A 27,874-nucleotide genomic window follows, 5' to 3' on the forward strand; every position below is an offset into this window, starting at 1 on the left:
AAGAATACTGAAGTGGTAAGGGGTTTTTTCTCCCTTACCTGAAATATATTGTAATTCTTCCCAGTTATCACCAGGTGGCAATAGCATGGCCTTAAATGTCTCGTTTTTCTGAAGTGGGGAACGGTTGGACATGAGGAAGTGATGTGTCCCTGTGCTGCAATCACTCCAGGAAACAGTTAGATTACAGTCCGCAGCAAGCTTCACATTTCCGTCTGACTTTGTCATTTGTGTACAGAGCTATAGCCAATACCTAAAATAATCAGTGTTAAGGCTCTAGGTTTCCATTTAAATTGTATCATTTAACTCTCCTTTATTTTTTATCCTTTTTTTTAAAGAACCTGGGCTGTCAAGAATTCATGATGAAAAGCCTTTTTTCGTCTGTAGTACTTGTCTCTGTTCTGTTTATGAACAGCTTCTCAGAAGTGCAGGGGGGAAAATGGAAAGGTGAAGGTACAACACAAAACCTGGAAAGTATTGTCATTGGAAGATGCTATGACTATATTAGAATTGTGAATCCTGCTGTTGGGTAAGTTATTGCTTTTTCATGGATTAGTCTTTTATATTCTGTACAAAAATGGTTATTAATCAGAAGCCTGATGTTTTGCTTCTAGCCATGAAAGATGCTATTGAAGCCAACATGCTTATCATTGTCTGGAAGCAAAAAATGAACTTTGATGGATATCATGTTAATAAAAGTAGTACAATTAAGATTTTTAATCCTTCAACTTCTCATTTCACACTTCTCCCCCACTAGTGCCACATTGTTCTGTATAAGGAGAACAGTGCACAGAAGTGGTGGGGATGGTATTTCTGAAGTACCAAATCTGACAGTGCTTCAGGGAAGACCGACTTTGCTTTGCATGCCTTGCGTGTCAGGTCATGTAAGAGGGAAAGCACCACACATTATAGCTGTCCTGTGGGACTGAAGGAGGCTATTTAGCTCATCCACCCAAAAAATTGAGTAGTAATCAACTACTGAAGTATGATTACCCATGAGCTTTCATAGTCTGTGTTAATTATGCAGGACTGGAGGTAAGTCACACATTTTGCTGAAATGACCACTTTTTCTGTCTTCCTTACGTTGTTTGGTTATTGATAAAAAGGAAAAAAACTAAGAAGGACAGTCTCCTGGACTCCAGTTCTTTATTCTGCTACTAAAATTTTTCCGGATAGTTTGAAGAGGTTTTTGCAGAGGGGGCCTGGCTGGGTTCCTGCAGCACTGAACTGTACTCTTACACATGGTTAAGTTACATTGCATAATACCAGCAAATATCACCTCCTTCCCCCAACCTCCCATTTTCAGTTCCTGTTGCAAACCAGGAGGATACAGAACTGAAAACAGGTTCGTGGCTTTTAACGAAGTCAAAACAAGCTGTTTCTTCCTAATAACTTTCTTAACTTATCAGAAACATTTTGCTTCCAGTTCCCTGTGAAAGAAAAAATCATCCTAATGCCAATAACACAGTACTAAAAGTTCAGCTGAACAATTCAAGTTTGGTAAATTTTTTAAATGCGTCACAGTGGAAGGTGCCAGTAAACTTTAACTATAGATTTCTACACACCTACAATATAATATATAATATAAACTATGAAAACTTAAGTCAGTTAACAGTTGTGTAGGTATATGAAATCTGGTCTTGGCAGTAGGCATAGGTAGAGTTTCTGTTGGAGTTAACAGATATCGCTTCATTTATATATGAAGCTGGACATGACTAATAATACAGAATACACTAAAATGAGCAACATAAAGTATTGTTATTGTGGAAATGTTAACTTCTCGTTAAATGATTTGGGCTTTTAGAAATGTAAATACAATATTATTGAAAGTATTTCCATATGTCTCAGGTTTATGACAGTTTTGTGATCTAATTAATTCCTGTGACATTTTCACAACATAATTTTAAAATTGAGAAGTCTGAATACATTCATCAAAGTATTCTTATTCAGAATAGCCTGAAGCCAGGCTGGACATTAGAACTGCCCTCCTGAATTAAGGCCCAAAATGGCATTATAAGAAGAAGAGCTGCACAATTAATTTCATGTTATGTGTTTTTTCCTCTTTCCTTTAGGTCTATATGCAAATGGTGTAATCTAAACAAAAAGGAAATTTCATATTGCACAGGTGCAAAACAGATATTCCAATCATCTATAACCCTTTCTGTTCATTGTCTGTTTCTTAATTGCCCCCAGGCTAGCTTTTACAGAGCCATAGCCACGAGTGTAGGATTTGCTTCTGAATTTATCTGCAAATAGAATATATTTTTTTAAAATACCATACTAACAGAAAAGAAGCTAGCAAAACATGTCTTTATACTGCAACATAATTAAAACACAAAGATGATTACAGAAACATAAGAAAAAAATTTACATTGAAACAGTACATGCCAAATGGCAGTTAAAAGAGGCATGTTACAAAATGTTATGGTCAAGTAGAAGTGAGGGGCTTGAATGAAAATCCTATTTGAAATTTTCTAATAGGCGTATGCTATATAACACAAATGTTCCTGTTGTGCATTTCCCCCATATTTTCTTAATCATAGGGTATAATGGAAGTATTGAAAACATATTTTTAATTGACTAGTGTTAAATAAATATAATATGACTTATTAATGTCTATTAAGATTGGAAGGAATTGTCTTGAGCTACAGTCCTTCCCCACCCTGCAGTTTCAAAAAATATTTTTGACAGCAAAGAAATTTTGAGTAACAGAGCAGAATAATCCCTTTGATTTACAAGTTGTTCAAAGCTGGATGAGAAGACATGAAGGAAAAAAAATGCAGTAAGGAAATTAACGAGAAAATTACTGCTGGATTCAACTGTCAAGAAAGATATTAAGAGTTCAGGTGATTGTAATTTACAAGTACTAGCATGAATGAGTGCTTACAGTAGACAGCTTTTGAGCAGAATGATCCATAAGTATATAAAAGCTAAGGTTTAACAGCTTGAAATCAGAAATAGGGTGCAAATCCTTTTATCAAGTAAAGCTATTTAAACATTGGAACTACTGATCAAGGGTTGTATTGCATCACTGAAGATTTTCAGATCAAGATCTCATATTTGCTTACAATATCTTGTTGTTTCTAGGTAGCTGTTGGAAGCATGACCAGTGATTACTGTAAGGGAGTCTGTGGTCCATTCCCCGCCTGGGAGCTGCATAGCTCATCAGAAGGTGCCCTGTGACATTCAGCATCATAAAGCAGCTCATTAAAGAATATCACGATGAGAAATGCCAGCAGACACCCTGCTGTCTATGGATGATATTAAATGAGCAAAACATTCTAATGGCAAAGTTTGGCTTACATATTGGGACTACTGTTGTTCAAACTAGCTTTGCGATTAGAGCTGTTTGCATTAGGAGTGCTGTATGCACGTAAAACTATATTATTCTGTTCTGCAGAGTGTTCCTGGCATACACATTGTCACAGCGTATGTGGGGAAGGTACTGTGGGAAAGTGGGGAAAGTAACAATTCCCTTTTTAATTCCTCCAGGCAGGCTCAGAGCTGTAACAGATGAGATCCTGCAAATCCAGAGAGATAAGACACTTCCATCCCTAGGTGGCCTGGCCTGGCCTTCCACAGGAGATTATTGTCCCCAAGGCAGAGCTGGCAGAAGGGAACTGTGGAAATGCACAGCCTAGGATCTTATTTCAGGTCCCCCTACACAAGAAGTTTAAATGTTGAATGCTAACAGTGTTCTTGTGGTTACTGCACAGTGACTTCACACAGCCAGTGTACTCCTTCCAGCAAGGGAAAGCTGCGCAGTTCTAGGGCCTGTATACAAAGAAGGCAACTTTTTGTTAAAACTGTTATTCTACCATTGAAACTTTGCAGTAACTCCTCCTGCACTTGAATCTGACATTTGAAGAGTAATTTTACATTCGAATAGCTTTGCAGATTTAGCTACACTTTAATTGAAATGACTTTTTGAATCTAGAAAACTTCAAAGAAAGCTGTTTTCCGTAGTATTTCTGCAATGCTGGACAGCAAGCTCACTTTTTAAGTTTTTTGTCAAATTCCTATGTAATTCCACGGTGTAAATCCTTACATATTTTCATGGCTACTTTTTCCTAATCTGCTGCTATTAGGAGTCAGGAAAAACAAGACCTGTATGCTCTTCCTGGATGGCAAGTTTTCTACCACCCTGGTTTCAGTTTTCTATCTTAGTCTTCTGGGGGTTTTAATTTGGGAATTTGAAGAACTTGGGAACAAATTACTTTCTCGCTCTGCTTTGAAAAAACAATTCTGCCATGTGTTTGTTTCAATGATTACAGTGAGAAGAATTGTTCAGCGATATGGGAAGCATTTAAAAATGCATTTATTAACAAGGATCCTTGCAACATTCTACCTGACGACTATGAATTATTTATCAACCTGTCATTTCACACAATTCCACCCAACAAGGTAATGATTGTTAATGTTAACAGCCCTGTGACATCCAGCAGATTTTCCGTGACACAGTTCAACATTGACCAAGAGTTATTCTGTGGCTAACTCGTGATTCATTATTTTTGGCTTGTCTGTAGTTTACAAACCACACTCAAGCTCAACGGCATTTTTCAGTGTGTTTGGCTGCATTTATTTTACTCAGTAACTTCTCAGCAGCTTCTCTGTTTTCATACTACAAAGACCCCCTATTTTTCCTGCTCTGCCGTGAGCTCTGTTGTAGTTCCTGAACTTCCACTTCTACTTTTCCTCAAGTTAGATGCTCTGCCTGCAAAGACTGTACCTGCTGTCGCCTTTTGCTTCCACTCCTCACAGCCAAGTCTCAGGGCAATGACACGTTAAACATTGACATGTTAAACAAGCGTAAGCAGAAATGAGATAGGATGCTGTTATATGCTAGAAAACAGTAAGGGTCTGATGTGCTGGCAATTGCAGAGAACTGTGAAAGTGCAAAAAATGTGGCACTTCATGCCATTGTATCCTGTGAGAATGTGTGCTTTGGTCTTGTCCGAAAGGTTGTGCTTTAAAGCAGTTTTCCTTCTAGCACAATTATTCCTTATCTCTAAATTACACAAGCTAAACCAACAAATACTTCTGTCAACATAGCTTAATTGATGAAAGAGTTTTGCAGACACGGAAATAACAGCTAGATGTTTGATTTTTTCACACCATAAGCCTAGATATCAGTGTGAGAGAATTCTGGTAAGATATATCTGGCTTATAAATATGTCTTCCCTTTTTTCTCCTTTCTCCTAAATCTGTCTGCTGAGGAAGGCAAAGCTAGACCTAACTATTTAATATAGCTCTACATCCATTCCCATCATAATATGAATGCCTCTTAAGCCTCTAGTGGTCATGATTCACACCACTGTAAAAAACCCCTTTGTTCCTCTAAAGAGATAGCTAGCATTTCTGGTTATTGGCTTGATTTTGAAAGAAATACCAAAACATGATTTAAACTGTTTTCAGCAGCCCATAATCTCATTATGTCCACACCCAAGTGATGGTTCACTTCTCTATTTTTTTTTCTTTTCTTTATGTAGTCTCTCTTCTGGGAAAATAATCAGCTGCTCGTCAATAGCTTTGCTGGCAGAGGCCGTCGCTACATGTCTCTGGCTGATACTCTGTTCGGCTTTGTCGCAGATTACCTAACCTGGTGCGGGCAGGCCAACAGCGCTGGTAAGACAATGAGTGCTGTATTAAACATGTGTTTGTAAAAGCGTAATGGACACTGACTGCTGTGTTCTGGAGGAACTAATTTTGCTCATGAAAAGTCAGAGATAGCTTCACTGTCTCATTCTCTCCAGCTTTGGGTAAATATTTAACATTGCAGTCAGGGGAGCACACAGGGAAATCTAAATAGTGCCACACAGAAGATAAACTTCCTTCTCAGTCCTCTGGACGTGTAGCTCTCTGCATCCCCGGTGCAGAGTTAGAGCCATTTCAGCCAAATTATTGGATCCACTGAATGTCACTGCTCGTGTAAACTGTGAAGGATGTAAAATGATAGAAAAAACATAACAACTGTCAGCTTTCGGTGTTATGTCAGGCCATCTTGTATGTTCAGTGAATAATGTGCAAATATATTTCATTGCTTTCTAAGGTCACTTTTACAGTTGTTATCATCTCTCTAACAGCATGATCACATGCTTTCCTACAGGACTGGACTATGAATCCTGCCCTACCATGGAGGAGTGTGAAAATAATGCGGTGGAATCTTTCTGGAGGAAGGCCTCAGCCACTGTAAATAGCGCATTAGAGTTGACTTCGTACATTAGCAAGTGTGTCCTGGGTGGTTCAGGAAAACTAAAGAGATTTAAGTCTGTAACTGTGCTAGATTATTTCCTTTGGTGCAAATATTCTTATTTAGACTGGGTACAGTGTTTTAGCAAGGAGAACTTAACTTTCACCTTAGCTAGATAATGTGATAAAATTCTGTGTTAGCTTTGTTAATATATATTAAGCACGTACTAAGCACAATAAGCAAACTGGTTGTCTGCTGAATACAGATCCTAAGTGACATTTGACAGCCTTGGTGAAAGCCCTTTATTAACAGATCAAACCCAATACAGAGTGCCAAAATGCTTTCTTCCTGTCCTGACGAAACTATTTATAGGTTTGAGAAAACAGATTGAGAAGATGTACTGAATTGACACACTGGTTATTTAGTTCTTCTTGTCCTCTCTATTGCAGTGACCTGTGAAGGTGCTAGTTTGATATTATTTTCACAATTCTGATATTCTTCTTGGTAAAATTCTTTCCTTCATTGTTGTGGCTTGCAATACAATACTAGGTCATATGACAAATCTGTAAGAGGAGTTCTGACAAAAAATTGTTATGTGTTGCAGTATGCACAGCACAGTTCTGGAGTGATACATGTCTTGTTGAACGGCTCTGTAGTCGGAGGAGCTTATCCAGAACCAGGGTAAGAAAACTGACTTACTTATGTGTACAAGCAAAATAGTATTATGTCTAAAAGCAATAACTACAAGAATGACCTTTTTTTTTTTTCCTTTTCTAAGAAAACAAATGCCCTTTGTTTTGATTCTCAGTTTTTTAAAAGTTCACTTCATTCTGGTTCACCTCTAACTTGTATTTTTTTTTCAGCTGAGCCCTTCTAAGATTAAGAATAAGAAAACAAAACTTCTGATTAAATACCTTTGACCTTTGAGGACATTCAGAATGTGAATCACATTTTTTCTGTTCTGTGTTGAGTCTGATTGTAATCAGAAGATATAAATATAAAATCGAGCAAGCCCATATCCTGCAACAGGATCAGAGCCTTGATTAATGCAAAGGGAAGAAAGATTGTTTCTTTTTCGTGTCCTTTATAGTCCTAAAAAATTGTTTCTTGATTCAGTTTTTTTGCAGATTATGAAATACCTAATCTCCAGAAAGACAAAGTTTCGCGAATTGTCATCTGGGTTGTGGATGATATTGAAGGCCCAGATATGTAAGTTATGTCCTAAAAAAATTTAATTTATACTTTTTGGTCCTGCCTTTGAAATTTCACCTTAGCTTTTTGCTTGATTATATTTGCATAGTAATTAAACTGAAAATATTTTAGATGCTTTGACTAACACGAAAGGAACACCCTGTCATTCCCAAAAAGTATAGAAAGACCAGAATTAGACAAAATATAAATAAATTCTAATACTGGATACGGATCTCACTCTTAGAGACTTAAGTGTGTGGATCTCAGACCCTGAGTGAAGATAGAGCACATACAGTGTTACTAAGAAAAGAATCAATCTGAATTTCAGATTAAATGCTGATGTGAAGTATTTATTTCACTTTGCCATATGCATTCTTTTCATTTTCATCTATCTTAACTGTTTGAAAATCAGTAGAAGCAAAAACTACCACCAGGGGGCTCATCTTCTCTCAATGCTTAACATCAATCTAATAATAAAAAGTAGGCTTCTAAAAGATCCGATTTTGCTGTTAATTTAATTTAAAACAAACAAACAAATACACGAAACAATCAAGCATAATAGCCTGTTGATAAATAGCCAAAGTGACAGTTTTCAACAGAAACATAATGGCAAATGGATTCTGAGGTTACAAAAATGAAATCATTAGGTCAGAAATTAGTTCTGGTTTGAGCCTGATTAAAGGAAGAATTAAATAGTCTATTAATTATAGTTTTAGTGGGGGTCCCTACAAATGTACACAAGTGAAGCAGGAGCAGAGGAACAGAGGAATTCAGTTTTACTTCAACCATCTGCAGGGTCCCTGTGGTCTAATATAACATGATGGCACTTCATTGGTCTTAAATCTGCCCTGGCTGAAGACAGCCAGAGAAGCGGACTCAGATGTCACCACTCAGATGTCAGCATATCCACTGAATGTTAATTTGTCTTTCAGTTTGTGTGCGTCTGGATGCATGGGGATATTTGTGTATTTTTATTAATTTCTTTTTACAATTATTCTGTTGTTCCAATATGATTTATTTAGAGTCATGAGTATTTACTGACCAATGAGTAAGTAGCACTGGCCTTAATACATGACATTGGTGGGAGTTTGAGAGGTCTCAGTAGGTTGTGTACTATGCTAAGCTTTCTTTTGCTAGTTGGACCACAAATTTAAAAAGCAGTGCTAGATACAGAAACTCTGTTTAGGATTGTTTTGATTTTTTTCTCTCCCCTTGTGTTTTTCTATTGATTTGTATTCCAGAGAGAGGAGAAGCTTCTAACAAGAAGAATAATTCTTATTTGTTATAACCAACTTATTCTGTCAAGACAGCTAGTGTCAACTTCAGCACTACCTAAAAGGCTGCCAAAGAATATTACAAATTAAACATTTCTGAATTATTTTACAAGATTATGTAGCAGTTTTTCTGTTTGTCTAGTGAAATATTAAAGGTGGAGATATTGGTTAATAGAATCTGCAAATGCTACAAGTATAAATTGTTAAATGACTGTAAGCAAAGGAAGCATAATAAATAGCAATGTACACCAGTTTTCTGTAGGTGTTAAGGAATATAGAAGAGGGAAAATAATGGGGATTTACTTTACTAAGTCCATCAAGTTTGATGAAAGGAAATTAGATAATGAGTCTTGCATTAATATTAAAATCATTTCTCACAGAGAGTCCTGTGGAACTCATACTGTAAAAATATTAGAAAACAGGCTGAAAACCCTTGGTTATGATGTCACCTGCACTGACAATTACAAGTAAGTGAGGATCCTTCATGAATATGGTGTATTCACAGAAGCAGCTCATCTATTTTAAATGGTTTCTTACCTTCCAATACTTGCATGCCATTAATGTAGTGTCTTCGGTAAGAGACGGATTTGTTGGAGAGCTGATGTCACCTTTTTCAGACTTTGCGTTTTGCAGACATGAATTGGGCAAAACAGTATACTCTGTTGTGTAATTGTATAATTAAGTGGAACATTGTACTTGCCGAATGTCAGACACAGAAGATGGCCTCATGTATTCCACTTCACTGTACAATCTTTATTTGGATTGAAAATCTAAACAACTGTTAAAAACAATACTGAATGTCTGCATAATTACTAGTTACAGTAGTATTCACAGTTCTAGTTATTCACAATAGGTTGTAAGATAAAATTGAAGGGAAGCTTCGGACATGATATTACTGGTTTGTTTCATTTTTTCATTTTTTTCCTCAGTTTTCTGCCTGAAAAATGCTAAATAACATGATATCTTCACAGGTCTGTAATGTTCTTACTCTGCCTGGATTATCCTGATGATTCGAAGTGTGCCCTGTCATCGTAAGTAAAAGAAGCTCAATCCATCCTCAGTGTCATTACAACCAAATAAATAATGCAGAAGTCAACAGTTTAACAGATTCCACCTCTATCACTCACTATAAGTCACCCGTATGCAATATATGGTATTCTTGGATTTATTACTAACCGTGTATTGAATAAGCAGTTTCTGCCTACAGATTGTGTACAATTGTCTGTGAGCATCTGTTCTTCAAAATTAGGTATTCTTCAGTTCTCATCAATCACACTGTGTATCATTGATGGTATGAATCAAGTTTGTAAATAGCAGTGTTCTGATGCAAAATTTAATACAAATTTGAAAATGTTTTCATTAATAGTCTTCCTTGAATAATGAAATTGTAGGTCGTATGACAACAGATCTGAAGAACATTTATCCAGCTACTGGAACTTTCGGTTCCAAATTTTGAGGAAGTTGGTTTTTTTTAATCTTCCGTTTTGTGTGCAAACTGAATGTGTATTGTAATACATTTACCTTAGGCTAGTAGATTATCTGCAGAGAATGCAGATTATATCCAAGCTACAATTTTCTTAGTTAGCAAGCATCACTCCCAAACAAGGTTTTAATAGTTTCCCTTCCTATCCGTATTTTTCTTTATTATGTAAAGAGGATTAAATTAATTTATGATGTATTTCAGTGAATTTACAGTAAAGATGACTGTTTTCAATTGTGGCTAAGTTTCTCAATCTATATGCTGTTGCATATATAGATGTATATAAGGTACTTGAACATCTGAATATGAAGGCTTCCTCACAGTTTGGAAAGTTGCAGGATACATAGACGCAAAAAAAGTCGTTCTCTAGTTAAATTATTTTAATGCATAATCCATACATTTGGCCGCATCCTATTTTCTGCTGTCCTGTCTGTTCTAATTCGAGTATGTGCAAATCTTTTGTATGTCATGCTGGAATGATAACTTCTGCAGTACAAAACCTGACTGGCTGTCCCTGGTTATGGCAGCAAAGGGCTGCGACTCCTGCTTGCCTGCCTCTGGTTGTGGGCCAGTTGTGCTTCATCCAGTACAGAAAATGAGATGTACATCACTTTCTGTAGCATTTGTTCAGTTTTAATACACTTTTAAAGATAAAGTGGCTATTCTCTCTTCCTGCTGGTCACTGAAAGTTTTGACTCATCTTCTCATGCGACAACATTTATTCTTCTATCCAAATTATATCCCAGCACCAACCTATAAATGTGTGATAAAAACAGTGGCATTTTAGATATCACTGATAGCTCCAGACTCCCTCTAGGTAGCAGATCATAGAACAGGTTTCTAGGCCTCTTGAGGCCTTTGTTTGTTACTAGATAGTACTGGCATCATAGATTAAAATAGGGTTTCCTTGTTCTGCCAAAGAATGGTGAGGCTTTTGTTCCTGCGTCAAAGGAAAAGATAATTGTCCCATGCAAAATGAGTCAAATGTCCCGTGCAGCTGTGAGTATGGTGACAATATTAACAAATGGGAGAAAAAAGCACTTTACGGGACTTTAAAAAATACAGTATTGTGAACTCTTAACAGAAGCCTTTTCTCCCAGGTTTTTAAACTGTTTCCCATGGAGTTTTGTGATGTAGGTATATTCTTCAGCTGAGGAAATCTGGATGTGAAAGTATTTGGAAACCATTAATGTATTTTTCTTTCACAAAAGAGATGAGCATACCTGTTCTCCAGTACTACCACATAGTGCTTGCAGCAGGCAAGCAGGAGAGCAGCCACCCCTCCCTCTCCATCTATATCAATACTTAGGTTAAATAATCACTACTGAATTTTCAGCACCTGTCTCATACTCTCCTGGGATAACTACTAAGCAACTCAGCTGTTATCATCCTCTTTAGGAAAAGATTCCTTGCTTCTCTTCCCTCCTGTATGCATGGCAATGTAAGAGGCTTGATTCACTTCATACCTGTGCCATCCCTAATCAAGACCAGGCTTCCTAATCTGAATGCCAACTATCATTGCCTGTCCCTGAAATTTAAGTAGCTAAAATGCTTCAAGTCAATGAATACTTCCCCTTCCCCAAATCACTTGTCAGCAATAAATAACATTTCCATTGAAATTAGCTGCCTTTTCAGAAAGAGCCTTTACCAGATGTATAAAAATTATTTGATGATTATCTTCTAGATCTGTTTTCTCTGTGGATGGATCCCTGCTCTCTGATGGTCCATTTACTGACATGGGAACAATTTGGTCAGTAGTGGTATCACAATTATGAACATGTATCTGTTAGGAGAAGGTTTCCTTTGCAGAGTGTGTGCTCAGTGTACACTCAAGTGTTCATCCTTCCATCATAAATAGTAAATAGCCCCTCTCACAGGGGCTGTGTTCTGTTACCAGACTGACAGCTGCCTTTTCAGCCTCCAGAGAATAATGTCCCAAGCCCAAAGAGAGCAGAATTGGGCAACTGACTTTTTTTTTGTCCCTGCAGCTCCTGTTCCATTGGCATACCAAAGGAGAGGGATGTGTCAGGGTAGCAGAAAGATGGTGTAGAAGGTGCTATAATGTACTTAGGGCTTCTTGGGTAGTGATAGTGGCCCCTAATTCTTCTCCAGACTTGAACTATGCTCCTGCTGAGTCAAAATTTGGACTTTAGCTAGTTGACACACCTTGATGTTTGAAGAAAACTTGTAAGTAAAAAAATATCCACTAGATGGCATAGATGGCTTACAAACATAAGCAGAATGGAAACCAGGTGCAACCTATTAGTGGTGCTTATGACTTGCATTATTGCAGTGTCAGGGAGACTTTGAAATGGATCTGGAAACTGTTGTATCAAGTGTTGTGAAAATATAGACCTCTGGGACCATGGCTGTCTGGAAGAGCTCTATACAATCTCAAGCATAAGGCCAGAGGCAGTAAATGGATGTAGAGAAACAAGGAGGCTTAAGTATTAAGGTAGAAACAAGTATTCCCAGGGTTTTGCACAGATATCCTGTTTATAAAACCATGACAGCCAAAGAGAATCTGGTGGCAAGCTCTTATAAAGAAACTTCTAGTGCAGCACTTGGACTGCAAGCTTCATCCTTGGCAACAAACCCCTGATATTTAAAAGAATCCTAACTCAGCTCTGTGCTGTGAACATCCTGTTTGTTTTCTTTTCTTCAGATCTGCACCAGCAACACAAAGAGGACCTATATCTTCAGACAGAGGAGGCAGCTGGAACAAGCTCATGTTTGTTTCTTTTGTAGGCTTTTTGTTCAGATTTGCTTTACTGTATTAAGTTAATCAGCTGAATCCGTATACTCTGTTTGCCTTAGTTGGCTATAAATTTGGCTTCCACTAATTTTTAGCTGTAATTTCACCCTACTTCTGGGACTGGCAAATCTGCATATTAAAACCCTGCGTACTTCTATCTAGATACCAACTACTTTTAGTGTCAATAATTATTCTACTGCTGCTAAAAAGCCTCACCCTTCTTTTTCTTTTCTTGAATAGAAGAAATCTGTTGCTATTTCCTGTTGCCCTTATTCTCCAGAATGAAACTGAGAAAAATACTTTCTGGTCACATAGTTAGAAAGAAAAGTGAAACTATACCTGCCATACATCTCTCATACACCTTACTTGTTTATAAAATCAATCCTAGCATTTGGCCTTGGAGACTAAGTGTTCAGATGGGAAAGAGGTTAGGTTGCTCACTTGGTACAAGATACAACATGTGGGACAGTGGAAAAATTAAACTCATTTTCGTAAGTGGTCCAGTGCTTGGGCTAGACTTACCTGAAACTATCATACAGGGAGATTCTGCCTTGCATATGGTATTTTATCACCTACTATCAATTGCTTTGTCATCTGCACAGCTGTTCCTCAGCTGACTGTTTTCTGGCCGCTGGATGGGCAGTAGTCAGGACTACCGGGTCTAGAAAGTTCCACAGGTTTTCCACCGTGATGCAACAGTTGATCACCATGATGTGATTTATGGCATATCAACTTCAGATGAGAACCTGCCAAGTCAGACATCTGCCTGTTTGCAGTGAACTCAGTGTGCCTCAGAACACATTGAGGAGAGGGCAGATGCCATCCTGAAGGTCTCTTGAGTTAATTCTGCTTCTCTAAACCACCGAGACATCCAGCTATCAAGAGGACAAATAAATATTTGGGAAAAAATAGTTGGTCTCCTACAAAAAAAACTTAAGGTAGAATTTTGTTGCACATTATCTGTAAGCTTCTGTAGAATTTGTGTTTATATTACCTGGTTGTCAGGAAACTGGCATAGAATGTTCCTTTTATCTCAGTGCATCTGATTTAGGACTCCATAAGAGATTTACATCTTTTCAGTTCCTCGTGCAACTATATCATCTTGTATATTTGAAAGATCAAATATCTGAAATATGTTCTTGTTGCTTATTTTTCTGGCTTCCATTTCTGTAATAATCTTTAATTTGGGTTTAATGCAAGTCTGTTTATATTACACACCTAATTGTGTTTGCCTGTGTCACAGCCAGGTTTAGGCTCGAGCTTGAAGGATTTTTCTGTCTGCTTCAGACACTTGCAAAAGTACTGAAATAAGAAGTTACAGACCTTTGAAACTGGGGGCTGTATTATACCTCAGAATTGTTCCGTACTTATGCTGAAACATTATTCTTTTGATTAGTTTCCTTCAGCATCCTCCTTGTCTTTATTGCTTGTTTGATGCTGCCCTTAACAGCAGCTGCCAGAATAAGGAGGGATATCTGTTTGTAACACAGACACGTCTCAGATAACTAAACCCAAGCAATTTTGATCAGTCTCCTGTTTGTCCACATCAGATCACATCATGACACGTTTGGGACCGCAGGCTGCAGAGATGGTGCATGTGAGGCTCACAGACAGGTGTCCAGGCCATGGCCTGGCCTAGTGTTGTCCTGCCCACTGACATGTGTATTATAGCGTGTGCGGGATTCAGAGAAGAGCTTAATACTGTTAACAAGCCTCTTGGGCAACTTCCATCTGCAAGCCAGGCATCCCAGCTGTCCAAATTTTGCTTTCCAGCCCATGAAAGCTTTCCAGCCTCTGGATGCAATCCACTCCAGGGGCCCAGTCAGTGCTGGCCATCACGTGTGATACCAAACACACTGTAGGAAGTGCTAAATAATGCTGTTTTTTTAAAAAAAAAAAAAAAATACAAAGTAAGATAGATACAATTCAAATAATTTGAGGTTATTTACTGCATAATCTCAAATCAAGAACAACATGCTCAGAAACCTCCTGCAGTGTTTTCTTATTTCTAATGTTCTTCCGTCTTTTCCCATTACTTCAACTCTGTAGCAAAGACAGCAATTTGTTTTCCAATATCTTTTGAATGAAGTGTCTCAATCTTGCTGGAAAAGCTTGGGAAGATCTGTAAGGATTTTTAGCTAACCAACTAATACAGCTGGGAAAAAGAAAAATAAAATAAAGGTAAAAAGATACATAGACTCTTTGAGATGTTAAAAGCAGCAAATTTCAAGCTGAGTGTGGATCGGTTGTTCTCAGTTTAATATAATAGTCTTAATGTGTGCAAAAGGACAGTGTGACTGGCAGCTCGGAAGCAGAGGGGCAGAAGACGTGTCAGCAAAGTGAGGAACAACAACATCATTTGTTACTCCTGGAGTGAGAGGCTTGAACAAAAAGTTGTGAGCAAAGAATCCCTTACATCTCTCTTTTTTTATTATTTCTACATCTACAAAGTGCATGCATAGTGCTATTTACACATATGTTTTACACTTACGTGGTGAGAATCAGCTAGGTATGCCTGTGCTCTGTCTTGAACACTCAGTAAATGCTCTGATTACCAATTTCTCACGTAACAGCTGCACCAAATTTGGTGAAATCGTAATGTCCAAAAGGCATCTGCCCTTTTCCATAAACTCATGCAAGCCTGGCAATGTTCAGCAGGGTGCTTCAAATGTAGATGCAAAATGTTTCAGTCATTCATACTTATACGAGCAGTACTGCAAAAACAGATGTCTCTGGACCTGAATTCAAGGGGGAAATACTCCATATGAAAACATTATGTATATCACATAATTTTAAATTCAGCTGATGCCACAATCCTTTGTAAATCTGATAATATCTAATTACTTATGGCAAATGAAAGCACCATGTACAGGAGCATTACAAGGTGCTCTGGAAATGCAGACAGACCTTTAGAAGCTACTGATACTAAAGTAGTATTTATTGTCTTTGCCTGTTTATGGACCAATTAATAACCCAGTTATGCTCTTCATTCCTATATAGAAATAAATATAATCTCCCCTTCTGCTAACCTACGTTTTTTTTTCTGCTCCATGTGTTTCAGTCATTGTATCTGACAAAAGCGGAACTCTAATTCAGAGTAATTCCTTTTTTCAACATGTGTGTGCATGCACACATATACATCTGCTCACACCTGCTCTGTCTGCTTTTAAATGCAAACTCTAGAGTGCTCTGGAGTAAGAAGTTATGAGAATAAAGCAAGGACAACTTGTTCACCTCTCTGCCCTTTTTATACTGCTGGTGTTTATTTTTGTCTTATTGGCCCTGATGTTATATTCAGCTGACATGACTGTGTTTCTGATCAGCAGTCTCAAATATAGGGAAACTTGAACTGAAACATCAAGTTTTATAATATTTAACGTTGAAAGAAATCTAACTCTTTTGATAGTTTTATTTTCATTGGATTAGCTAGAAATAATTCTGATAATTCAGCGTGTAAAGTGGAAGCAGGGTGCTTTTAGCAGAGCCAAGAACCTTGGTTTAAAATAGCTCGGTAAGGAGACTCACAGTATCTTAATTTAGCCACAAGTTAGGGTGTCTCAAGCACTTTACAAGTGTTGTCCTGATTTTCAGGTTTTTCCTAATTCCAGCTTCTGCCCAGTCTATATTTACTTGTCATTTTATTCCAAAGATGAAGAATATAATCTGCCAGATTTTATTTATAATCTGCAGGCACGTGATTCCCTGTAGTTGCCCATGAATTACAAAGACAAGCTCAGAGGCGAGCTCTGTTCCCTTCCTGCAGCAGCACCGTTCAAGCTCAGGCTGGCAGGGAGAGGGGTGTAGGGGCCCGGCCCTGGGGGCACAGCCCATCCGTACCCCCACATCCCATCTGGGCAGCCCATCCATTCCCCCACACCCTGCCTGGGAAGCCCATCCGTACCCCCACACTCCTCCTGGGCAGCCCCCCTTCACCCGCCTGCCCTCTCCTTCCTGCCACCTGCTGCAAAGCTGAACCTGAGCTCAGTTCAGATGGGCTACTTCGTATTTTTAGCAGAGTATGTGAGTGGAAAATCAAGATGTTGGAAGTTTTATACAAGGAAAATGAAGGAGGAAATTATAATCCAGGTTTCCTTTTAGTAGCATGCAGTGAAGTAAAATAACTAGTCCTTTACTTGTGGCCATCTGGCTAGGAATACTACTGCACTGTGTAAGCGGTAAGTGTGGCCAGCTCTCAAAGTGCACACAGAGGGAGTCCTCCAGAACTGTAGGTCTGGAGTAACTCGAGTTTTACCATTAGTTACAATAATTAACAAAGAAATAGTATTTCTTAATCCAGTAACTGTGTTTGCTTGGGCATCTGCCAGTGATTGCACCTGATATGGTTTGTTATCAGGTGCTAATGAGTGCTTGAAGAAATAATTAACAAACAATGTGAAGTATTGCAGGTGTAAACCAGAATTCTAGGTCAAGAACTTGGCAAATGCTGGTCTACCAAACTGCAGGAAGTTTTTTCCTATTTGCAACAGGTAAAGTCAAGAGAGCAGTGCTAAGAAAATTACAGGTATCCTATATACTACACTAAATCAGGGTACAGGTGTGCCAGAGCTCCTAGGTGACACTATGTCACTTTGAAGAGCAGCAAGCAAAGAAGCACATGTGCAGAAATAAGTACTCCATGGAAATTTTAGTCTTTCAGTATCAAATCCCGACTGTAGGACATGCTGGCTTGTGTCTTGCTTCGTTCTTACTTTTCCCTTTGTTTTAATGAAAGGTGCCGGAAAATCCAGGGTTGGTATTTCCACAAAGCAGAATGAATGCTCTGGGCTTTCACCCTGAACTCTCTGTCTCGCCACTAACCATTAGCATGGGTTTAAATAAAAAAGAGCTGCTGGAATAATATGAAAAAGGAATGGTGGCAAGCAGAGTGCATGATGCATTTATCATGCAAAAAGAAGTTCAGGAAAGTAAACATAACCAATAAACTTGGAAGCCACACCACCACATCTTGGACAAATATTTATACACATGTATACAAAAGCGTATTTTACATAGTTGGCAACCAGGAAAGATCTCTTTTTTCAAGTTTCTTGTTTTTTGACCTTTGTACCATCACATGGATCCTTTCCAAGTGACAGATCTACCCCATACAGTTCTTTTAGGATAAAATTGCTATTTACACATTCCTGGGCTTGCAGAGCATACTTCTCTATGAACTTTGTTTCCCTGGCTGCCTCAGTGGGATGGGAGCCTGCTGGGCATTTCCCTTCAGAATGTGTGAGCAGCATCATAATCAGCCCTGGCCAGAAAACAAGCACTCAATTTCATTAAAGCTGGTGAGGTTACTGCATTTGCCTTTCTTCTGGAATTAAACTAAACCTTGAAAAATATTTTGCACAAAAAAGTACAGCAACCTTATCAGAAATCATGGTAAGATCCTCGACTGCGAGGTTATGGCTTTGGTATAGCTCTTACTTTCTAGCAATCTCTTCTATTTCATACAAATTAAACATTTCTTGAGTAGAAATATTTTATTCATGCCAAATACATGCTTCATTACACTGGTGTCTCCCACTCTGCAGCTCAGTGCTTTAAACACTATACTCTTAAATGTAATTTTTAAAAATTTGTCTAGGACATCATCTTCTGACACATATAAATAGACATATCAAAAAAAGTTGAAGGTGATACAGAAGAATGAAGCAGCCCATTTCCTGGAGCTACTCCACAGCTTGTGTCCCCACTGCACCGCCTTCCCCACCAGCAGTGTGTTTGTACCTCAGGCATCTCTCGGTATGTTCCCTTGCTTCATCAGAAAACCCACGCACAAACCTCAGCCATGACTTTGTTTTGTTACAAGCCCATCGCTTCGGCTGAGAAAGCAATCAGGAGCTGCAAAATGCAACAAGCAGCCCTGGTGACAGCAGGAAACTCTTCAGGCAGCAGCAAAGCTTAGGAAGGACCTGTCCCAGTGCCAGGCTCTCCAAACGAAGGGGAAGGAGCAGATGGACTGACAAGCAAGAGAGCCAGCAAGGGAAACAAGCAGAGAAATAGGAGGGAGATGCTTGGTCCAAAGCAGGGGAACTTTTTGGGCCCTTTTGGATCTTTGTTTGCAATAAACAAAGAAAAGATCACTCATTAGTGTCTGTTACCCTTCCTCACACTGAACAGCAGTCAGTACTGTCATGGCTCCACGAGGCTACAAGTGAACTTGCACAGAAGCAACTGGAGAAGCAAGTGCTAATCAGACAGACAAGGGGATAGGAACTAGACTGTGCACATCCGTGCAGAGAATGATTAAGGAATAGCTGTTCCAAAAGACCCCTTCCCTGCTTTAAATGCACAAAAAGTAAAGTTACTAAATTGTGAGGTATTCAAAACTGTAGCATAGTTTGAAACATCTGACCTGAAGGGCAGATGTCACGACTTCTGAGAACGATCAGTGTACACCCATATTCTTGCCAATATACCTCACTGGATACTTGATCCTGCTGAAATAATCTTACTGTCCATAAATCAAAGTCCTAGAAAAAGCAACTTAAAATCTAGTCCTTCCAGTGCCATTTCAGCAGAGCACAATACTAAGGGAAGAAGCAAGCCACGAATTTAGGGATCTTAAATTCTGTTGTGGGCCCTGGTAAGGCACAGGGCATGGCCAGCCAAGTGAACTGACCAGCCAACTGTTTATGTGCAGTTGCCTTTTTTTATTCCCTTACCCCTCTATTTTACTACTCTTTTTCCTCCCAAATTACCTAAACCTCTCTCTTGTCCCACCTTTGCTTCCCCCTCTAAACATCCTATGAGTCATCCCATGTGATCACAAACTGCTTTTCCCCTGCATCCACAATATATCCCACCCCTAGACAGCAAGTGCCTTAGTCTAAAAGGTGATCCAGAGAGCTGCTCCCAGTGCTCATGGTGATGGGCGTCATGCCTGGGTGTTGGGCCTAAGGCTCTGCTGGGACAGCCCTAGGGGGATCTGGGCAAGGTGGTTGTTCTTCAGGAGTCCTTAATTTGGGTTCTTGGCTGGCTTTGTGCCCGGGTGCTCCTCTGGGCTTGAGCAGATGGGCCTTGTGATGCACCTGGGAGGAGCCAGGCAGGGTATTATTTTGTTTCCCCACCCACCATTATCTCTCTGAGCTCCTTTGTGTGTGTGCAGCTGAGCTTTATCACATAATGTAACAGTCCGTGCAATGCTTCTGCGTTCCTCCCAGACAGTCCGTCCCTGCCTCTATTCTCCCCCTCCACTTTTTTCCAACATTTAAGCTCTGTCAGGAATTTCTGATTTAGCCAAGCTGGCCTCCTGCCACAGCTTCAACTTCCTGCCCATGAGGTTAGGGCCACTGTAGTGCTTCGAGGAGATTGTCCTTCAGTCAGCCCGTGCTCTTGGGCTCTTTTGATGTTCAGTGTCCCCCGGGGTCACACATACTGCGTCTCTGGAAAAGCCACAGTCATTCAGTCACAAATGTTTCTGTCACATGAACTGGGTGCATCTACAGTTGTGTATCTGTTTTCCTTCATAAGGCCATTTCTTAGCATTTCCTAAGCCATAATTTCTGACTAATTGTCTGTTCTGACAATAAAATCCTTCATCCTGCTGATTAACAACTAGAAGTGGGTTACCGACTCCATTGATTTTGAGAAAACTACTACTAGATCAATTCACAGAATCACAGAATGTCACGGGTTGGAAGGGACCTCGAAAGATCATCTAGTCCAATCCCCCTGCTGGAGCAGGAACACCGAGATGAGGTTGCACAGGAATGTCCAGGCAGGTTTTGAATGTCTCCACAGAAGGAGACTCCACAACCCCCCTGGGCAGCCTGTTCCAGTGTTCTGTCACCCTCACTGTGAATAACTTTCTTCTCATATTCAAGTGGAACCTCCTGTGTTCCAGTTTGTACTCATTGCCCTTTGTCTCACCATTGGTTGTCATCAAGAAGAGCCTGGCTCCATCCTCGTGACACTCACCCTTTACATATTTATAAACATTCACCCTCAATAAAATAGCAAAGCAGCACTCCTCTACTGCACCAAGTCACTGAAAGACAGCCCAGTCAGTGCTGGTGCTCAGCAGCTGAGCAATGGACTGATCAGTCTGGCAGGTTGATTTTGTGTGGACAATCACAAAGCGTAGAAGTGGGGCCGAGGCAGCGAGCTGCAGGAGATGGCAAGAGCAGCTGGGGCTGCGGAGATGGGATCTCCCTGAGCAACCCAAGTGGGTCCACTGAGCACTGTCCCATGCCCATCTAAGCTTATTCCCTGCTGCAGATCTGGCAGGTGACAGAGAGATGGATCAGACCATCCAGTGACTGGCACAGGTATGAAACACCTGTGTGCTGGTGGCCTTAAGACATACCTGCCAGGCCTTTCAGCAGTACACAAGTATTGGGTTTCAGAAACAGGAGGCAAAAGGGTGGAGGGAAGGAGAAGTAACTGGTGCGAGCCTGTGCAATGCAGGAATGTTTTGTCTTGAATTAAGACTTCTCATTTTAAATGTCACTCTGTGATGTGCCTCTGTGCTGGCTTTTCTGGCTCTACAGTTCAAAACTGGTGCATCAGCCTTGGGATGCGGTCCAGCGTTAGGTATGTCATACGCGTGCTTCTTCACGCTGTGTACACAAAAAGCAGAATCATTTTCATATTTGTTAGATTATATCTGTATTGTTCTTTTTTCCCCTCTCTCTTTCTCTCCCTCCTTCTTTCTTCATATCCTCAACTTCCTGCATGAGTCTTGAGACAAGAAGCAGCCACAGCATAGAAGTGCATGTAGGGTAATAAAAAGGTCACTGACAAAGCTACAAGGCACAGTGGTGACATTTGCTTCTCCCACACACTGCTCATGTGTGAGAATGCATAGGAAAAAAATAGTACATTCTGGTTGAGAGAGCAGAATGGGTTATTGAGAGGAGACAAGCATTGCACTTGTCAGCACGGGCTGATCTAGCACTCTCGTTTCCCCCACCTCAACCCCTCAGCAGCACATGAAACAAAATGAATAACTTCCACGTGGAAAACCAGGCTGCTTTCAAGTGATACAGATGAAAGAGCCGGAAAGCTCCAGCAGCCTGTACTGGGCAAACTGCAAATAGTGACTCGCGGGTGCTGTTTTCCAGGATTGTTTCCTGCACTCTGGCGCCCTGCGGTCAGGTGGGCCTGTCCTCACCTGCAGCGCTCAGCAGATGACCTGTGTTTGAAGCAGCGAGATGACTTTGCAGTTTCAAACCTGCGTGCTGTAAGGGCGGTTAACCCCTGAACGTGCCACCGGCATGGAGCGATGTGCGAGCATCCACAGCTGGATGCAGTGACAGCAGTGATGGGACACAGTATGTCTGCTACCCAAGTGACAACACCAGCAGGTAAAGGCAGTGGTCCCTCTGCACACCTCTCCTCCTTTCTAGGGAAGGATATACTGATCACGATATCCTTACTTACACCAAAATAAAGTGGCCATACTCAGAACACCCACAGAGTGCAAAGTCACTTTTGTGATGAATATAAGTATCTGGCCTTGAGAAAGCAATTTCACACCACTTTCTATGTTACAATTCTTAAACATAAGGATGCCTAAGGTCTAATGGTGTTACCATTTGGACTGAAGAGTCCTGTGTGCTTAAAACTGGATGTATTAACAAGTTCAAAAGTGTCCATTAGCAACTCAGAGGCAGGTAACAATTAAGGCATTACTGATTCTTTTAAGGAAATAGTTCAGGGACACCTCACACAAAATTCAGTAGTAATGAATCAACGTGCATGTGTGCACACATGCACGCACAGCATTTTTACTTTAGAGTACTGCTGCACAACTAGTTTATCTACAGTTTTTCAGGATAATTAGAAGAAGAGTTCAGGTCTCAAATCTTATTGATATGAAATCTACAAGTGTGTAAAATAAAAGGGTAAAAAATGCAAATGCATGTGTCTTTAAACTCAGCGGTTTTACCTCTCCCTTAGTGGTCGCTTTAGTGAACTAGTTGGACGTAGCTCAGACAGAAACTAAATCCTTTTGAAGGATGGAACAATTTAACAGAATAGACCAAAGTTGTATGACAAATGCACTAAACTCTCAGCTTAGTTGCTCAGAGGATGCAAAGTCCATCTCTGCACCTGCCACAGGATTTAACACAGGGCAGGGTTGCTGGATGTCAGCAGAGCCCTGTGCTCTATATGCAACCTGCACAGGAAAGCCAGAAGAGGCTCATCAGCCTTCAGAGAGCTTCTGTGTATGATGAGGCAGAGATGGAAGTATGTGATATCATTACAAAGAACTGAGAAAATGCTGACGATATTAAGAAAAAAAAAAAAGATGAAACATTGCCATACCAGATTAGCTCACAAAGGTCTGAAAGCCTTTGTTAACCTGGTTAATCAGCTAGATTTTATATTGCACTGGCAGTTGCAATATATATATACATATATATACCTACACAGATATATGTCAGTATACTGTTGTTTACCACAAACAGCACTTTGCATCATCAATGTTGCAGTCTTTTGCACCCTTGTAAAGTGGGACAATAATTTATCTTGATCCTGCTTTACAGATGAAAGGAGGCCTACGCAATTGCTTGGTTTGCTTGTCTGTTCCTACACCTACCAGCCTTTTCCCTCCCTCCAAATATATGTATTTATTGAACAATTTCAACCAAAGTCTAGTGGACTGGGCTGCAGAACTGCTGTTGTTGTTGTTTTACTCATACATTTACATCCCATTGGAGTAGGAGGTCCTGCCTAGATAGAATATGTGTCACTGTGATTGGAACCCACTCTGTCCTGTAGGGAGGAGATTAACCCTCCCTAATATCTGATGCTCAGGCTTCACATATAAAGAGGCATTTTGTCATCAGAAGTAGTCTTAAGGAATTTACAAGAGAAGAAAATGCAATTGGAGTAGAAGTTTGTGTCAGGTAATGTTGAAGTGAGCAAAATAAGGCCACCACTCTGAAGATGACAACTGAGTAATGGCAACCAGCAGAGAAAAAAAGATTTGGGGCTGGAAAGGAAATGCTGGTGGTCAGAGCTTCTCCAGACAATTCATCTAGTAAACAGGAGCATAATGCAGTCTGTATTCCCAGTGGTGGATATGGCCTTACAGAAGACACAAATGGGGCATTTTTCGTGTCCTTTAGGTGGCCACGAGTGGAAGTTCAGAGTTAAGGTACCGTTGTCTGTCTGTCAGTCCCTTTGTCCTCCTGTAGCTCTAGGGCAGGCACAGCAGGGGCTGCCACACAGAGCAACATACAGGTGAAATAACTGTCCTATATACTTGCAAGTGCTCATGCCCTTGTCCCAGCACACAGCTCTCCAGGAAAGCTCATGTTGTTGCAGGTAGAGGAGTTGCAAGAAAGGAGAGCTGAATGGGATGCCCAGGCGCTGAGTTATAAATGCATTTTTTGCAGAAGCTGGTGCGTGCAGTTGGGTGGCAGACAGCTCCTCACAGCTGTCACTTTGTACTAGCTGGTTTCCTTATCCCAGCCCATTTATCATTTTGTTTTCAGTGTTCATCTGAAACCTACTCTAATTGTTATGACAGCACTTACTCTGTGAAACTGTGAAGCGATGAGAAGATGAGAGTCACTGCTATTCTAACAAAAGCCAGGAGAGACATAATTTCTTTAATTATTGTAACAGCTCCTGCTCTTTTCAGTTCAAATTCTTTCATTCATAAGTTCTGCTGAGAAGTGACAGCCAGTAATTACAGGTGTCCACAAGACTAGAAGTGATTAGTGGCACTGTGAATACTGTGGTATGGTCATAATCTAGACATCATGTTAAAATGAGTCTTCATGACTCCTGGACTGCGTAGCATTTGAAGCAGCAGCCTTTTTACTCTATCATACAGACAAATTCATGGCTGGTATAACTGAGCTCACTTACACTGATGGCAGGGGAGTTGTTTCCATTTCTACCAGAGCGCTGGCTGCACAGCTCACCTGGGCAAGACATGGAGGCCAGTGAGGAATGACCGAAACACAGGCAAAACGCACAATCATAAAATATTTCTAACAAACTTTTTACTTACCGAGGAAGAAACATTTTTGGAGTTTCCTAGAAGCGCTGAAAAGATGCACAACATGGATGTTCTTACCTGTGTTTGCAGGTCACTGTTGTTTTGGACAGGTTCTGTCCCACCAGTTGCGTACCACCTTTTACCAGCAATTTCTTCTGTGAAAGATTCTTTGTGTCCTCAGACATGTTTGGGGTGCCAGAACTATCTACATTTGATGGACAGTAAAAAAAGAAAACAATAGATTAAGCTTTTGAGTGATCAGACCTTGGGAATGCCCTGGTGGGTGTTTTATTATCCCTTGGTGCCTCAAAAATACCATCCACAGAACTTGCAGGTAGCAGCAGGAGCTAGCAACTTTTCTCTTACCATGCTCCCAGCAGTACGTGTGCGTGCTGATAAATTATACATAATACAGGCCCATTCTTATAGAAGTCCCCTGCTGCAATACACAGTATCAAAGCAGAGGCTGGCAATTACAGGCCCGAGGTATTTCTATCTTCTGATCTTTTACACCCACTATCTAATCACCCCACCCAAAGATTTAGTGTAAATGTTGGCAGCAGAGTGGACACACCTGGGTAAAACCAGGATTAGTTTAGATTTGCTATCTTGCAAATTCATGTAGCTCAGAGGGCTCCAAAAGTTGGCTGTCAGCTTCTGAGACACAGTATTTTAAAAACTGTAATTTTCCTTATAGAAAGCAAAAACAACCACTAGCAAAATCGTTCAACAAGGACACAGATCCATGAGGCTTGCCTGCAATCTCAGTGGAAATACTAAATGCCTTTCCTTAGGGTCCTGCTGAGGGTACTGCATTCCTGTGGAATAAAGTCAGTCAGCTTAAGGTCATCTGCCTGGGAAAACTGCTTAGGAAAGAACTGAAATCCAGCTCACTCCACAGACCTAAGGGGATGCAAGACACCTGTAAAACACATGGCTTTTCACTTCATCCTCCATCATCCCGCTTTCTCTTCTGTGCTCCCCTCCCACCACCCGGTTCAGGGAATACTATTTCACCCCTTCTTCACTAAGGCACCATTATCATCTTACTTATGCCTCTCATAGAAATACTCTTGGGCCAGAACATTTGCAGGGAGTGAGTTCATGCTCACATTCATACTGGGAAAGAAACTACCACCTTCTGAACCACTGGGAGTATGTGCTTTTACTGGTTTTTCTGCTGCCAGCTCAACTCTGCTTGTCCTATTTATTCGTCATGATGAGGCTGCCAAGGCTTGCTGAAAGGAGGCTTGACATTTACTTGTCTTGGACATTCCTTATGTAGTTCGAGGTGTTACAAAATCAGCAGCGAGGACACCTTCCAGAGCCACTGACTCTGCGCTCACCTCATTTATTTATTCTTGATGAATCAAGGTCATCTTTGAACAGAAGAAAAAAGTTTTCGCACATCAGGTTACTGAAAAACAATGGGGTTTAAAAGTTTTAAACTTTTAAATTAACTATTCCATTGTTCTGTTATTATTATTCCATTATTCTATTGACACTTACTGAAGATAGGTATCTTCAATACCCAGAGAAAGCAGAGATTGCAGTTTTACTGCATAAATTGCTTATGATAACTAGTTTGTTTTTTCCAACATGTTATTCACTTAGTTAATGAAGCCAAAGAGCAGCAAGTTGAAAACACACGCAAACAAACACTAAAGGAAAAATAAACCCAATACAATAATCTCTCTTGTGTATAATAAAATATCAGAAAGTTCAGCTGTGAATACCCTCAATGCATATTTACAGGATGATGAAAACAAAGAAAATACGAAGAACAATCATCTGAGCCTGCCAAGGCAAAACCTGCATGCTTACTGAAGGGATTATGGGGAAAAACTTCCTTTATAAGCTAATTCTTACAGAATTGTCTCCTACAGAGCTTCCTGCACTGTTTGCAGAACCAGTGATGGGGACAACTGAGGGGACACAAGCAGTGTCATGAAGAGAGAACACTGTCTCTCTTTTGAAGCGAAGATGAAGACTCCCTTTTTACATGGAGTCACGTGGAAAAGATGAGGGGTAATGGATGCAAGTGACTCCCGGGAAGGTTCTGGTTGGACACAATAGGGACATTTTTCACAATGAGAATGATCAACCATTGGAATAATCTCCCCAGTGAAGTGAAGTGGTGGTGGATTCCCCAACACTGGACACTTTCAAGATTCTACTGGACAGGGTGCTGGACCATCTTGTCCAGCCTGGACTTTGCCAAGAAAGGTTGGACCAGATGATCCTTGAAGTCCTTTCCAACCTGGTATTCTGTGATTCCATGATGCTATGACACTGTTAGGAAAAGAAATAGAATAGAATATTTCAGTTGGAAGGGACCTACAACCATCATCTACTCCAACTGCCTGACCACTTCAGGGCTGACGCTTCAATTCTGAGTAAAGCTCTCCCAAAGTTTGCTTAATTTCTCAGAAAGCAGGATCAGAAAAAAACAGATTATGTGCTTAACATATTGCTTACTAGTGAAGGCTTTGGTCGGAGCTCAGCGTTTCTCAGATCTTTCAGAAATGCCTGGTCCTAACTGAAATGTGTTGCAAATGCCATTTCTTGCAGTCAACCTTTTAAATACAGATCCTTGGTAAGCAATTATTAACAATTTATTAATAATTTATAGTTAACATCATTCTGACATTACATCACCTACTTTGTAAGATTGCTTACTAACTTTTCGAGATTTGAGTCTGGTTTTATGTTGGGTTTTGACTAAGGACATAGAGTCTGTCTGTTTGGAGCGGACAGTAGGGAACTAACTTCCCTCTTGCTGAGAACACTTCATGCTTGTTGGATGATTTCACACGGCTCAAACACCTACTATTTACACGCTAGTCTTAGAAACTCATGTGACAACTAATACAAGCCTATTTGCAAGAGAGAGAAATAAAATACTTCATTGTGTGTTGATGACTTGAACTACATGTTTATGACTCAAACTATATGTTTATGACTCCTGCAAAGTTCATAATTGCCTTTGGTAAAGTCAGATTCAACACCTACCCTTAAA

The 27,874-nt window shown here is 40.1% G+C and overlaps 1 protein-coding gene across 3 annotated transcripts; it reads left to right on the plus strand.

Annotated features, from left to right (window-relative positions):
- Positions 1-149: 149 nt before the first annotated feature.
- Positions 150-27,774, plus strand: BST1 (bone marrow stromal cell antigen 1). 3 transcript variants are annotated; one of them, XM_065060577.1, is made up of 10 exons: positions 150-526; positions 4,272-4,401; positions 5,487-5,622; positions 6,104-6,186; positions 6,792-6,868; positions 7,304-7,396; positions 9,033-9,119; positions 9,624-9,683; positions 11,817-11,882; positions 12,798-16,135. In XM_065060577.1, coding segments are annotated over exons 1-10 (903 nt in total). In that variant the 5' UTR covers positions 150-356; the 3' UTR covers positions 12,799-16,135. The 3 variants fall into 3 exon arrangements, with proteins under 3 accessions (XP_064916649.1, XP_064916650.1, XP_064916648.1); XM_065060578.1 differs by lacking the exons at positions 11,817-11,882; positions 12,798-16,135 and adding an exon at positions 26,742-27,774; XM_065060576.1 differs by lacking the exon at positions 11,817-11,882.
- Positions 27,775-27,874: the final 100 nt, after the last annotated feature.

Source organism: Columba livia, chromosome 4 (assembly GCF_036013475.1).
Source record: "Columba livia isolate bColLiv1 breed racing homer chromosome 4, bColLiv1.pat.W.v2, whole genome shotgun sequence".
Lineage (NCBI taxonomy): Eukaryota > Metazoa > Chordata > Aves > Columbiformes > Columbidae > Columba > Columba livia.

Bases quoted from the DNA above. Each gene is read 5' to 3' on its own strand.
- BST1 (XM_065060576.1), top strand. From the start codon at position 357: ATGATGAAAAGCCTTTTTTCGTCTGTAGTACTTGTCTCTGTTCTGTTT. The intron at 4,402-5,486 runs GTAATGATTGTT...TTCTTTATGTAG, and splicing joins ACACAATTCCACCCAACAAG to TCTCTCTTCTGGGAAAATAA. The intron at 6,187-6,791 runs GTAAATAGCGCA...TATGTGTTGCAG, and splicing joins GGAGGAAGGCCTCAGCCACT to TATGCACAGCACAGTTCTGG.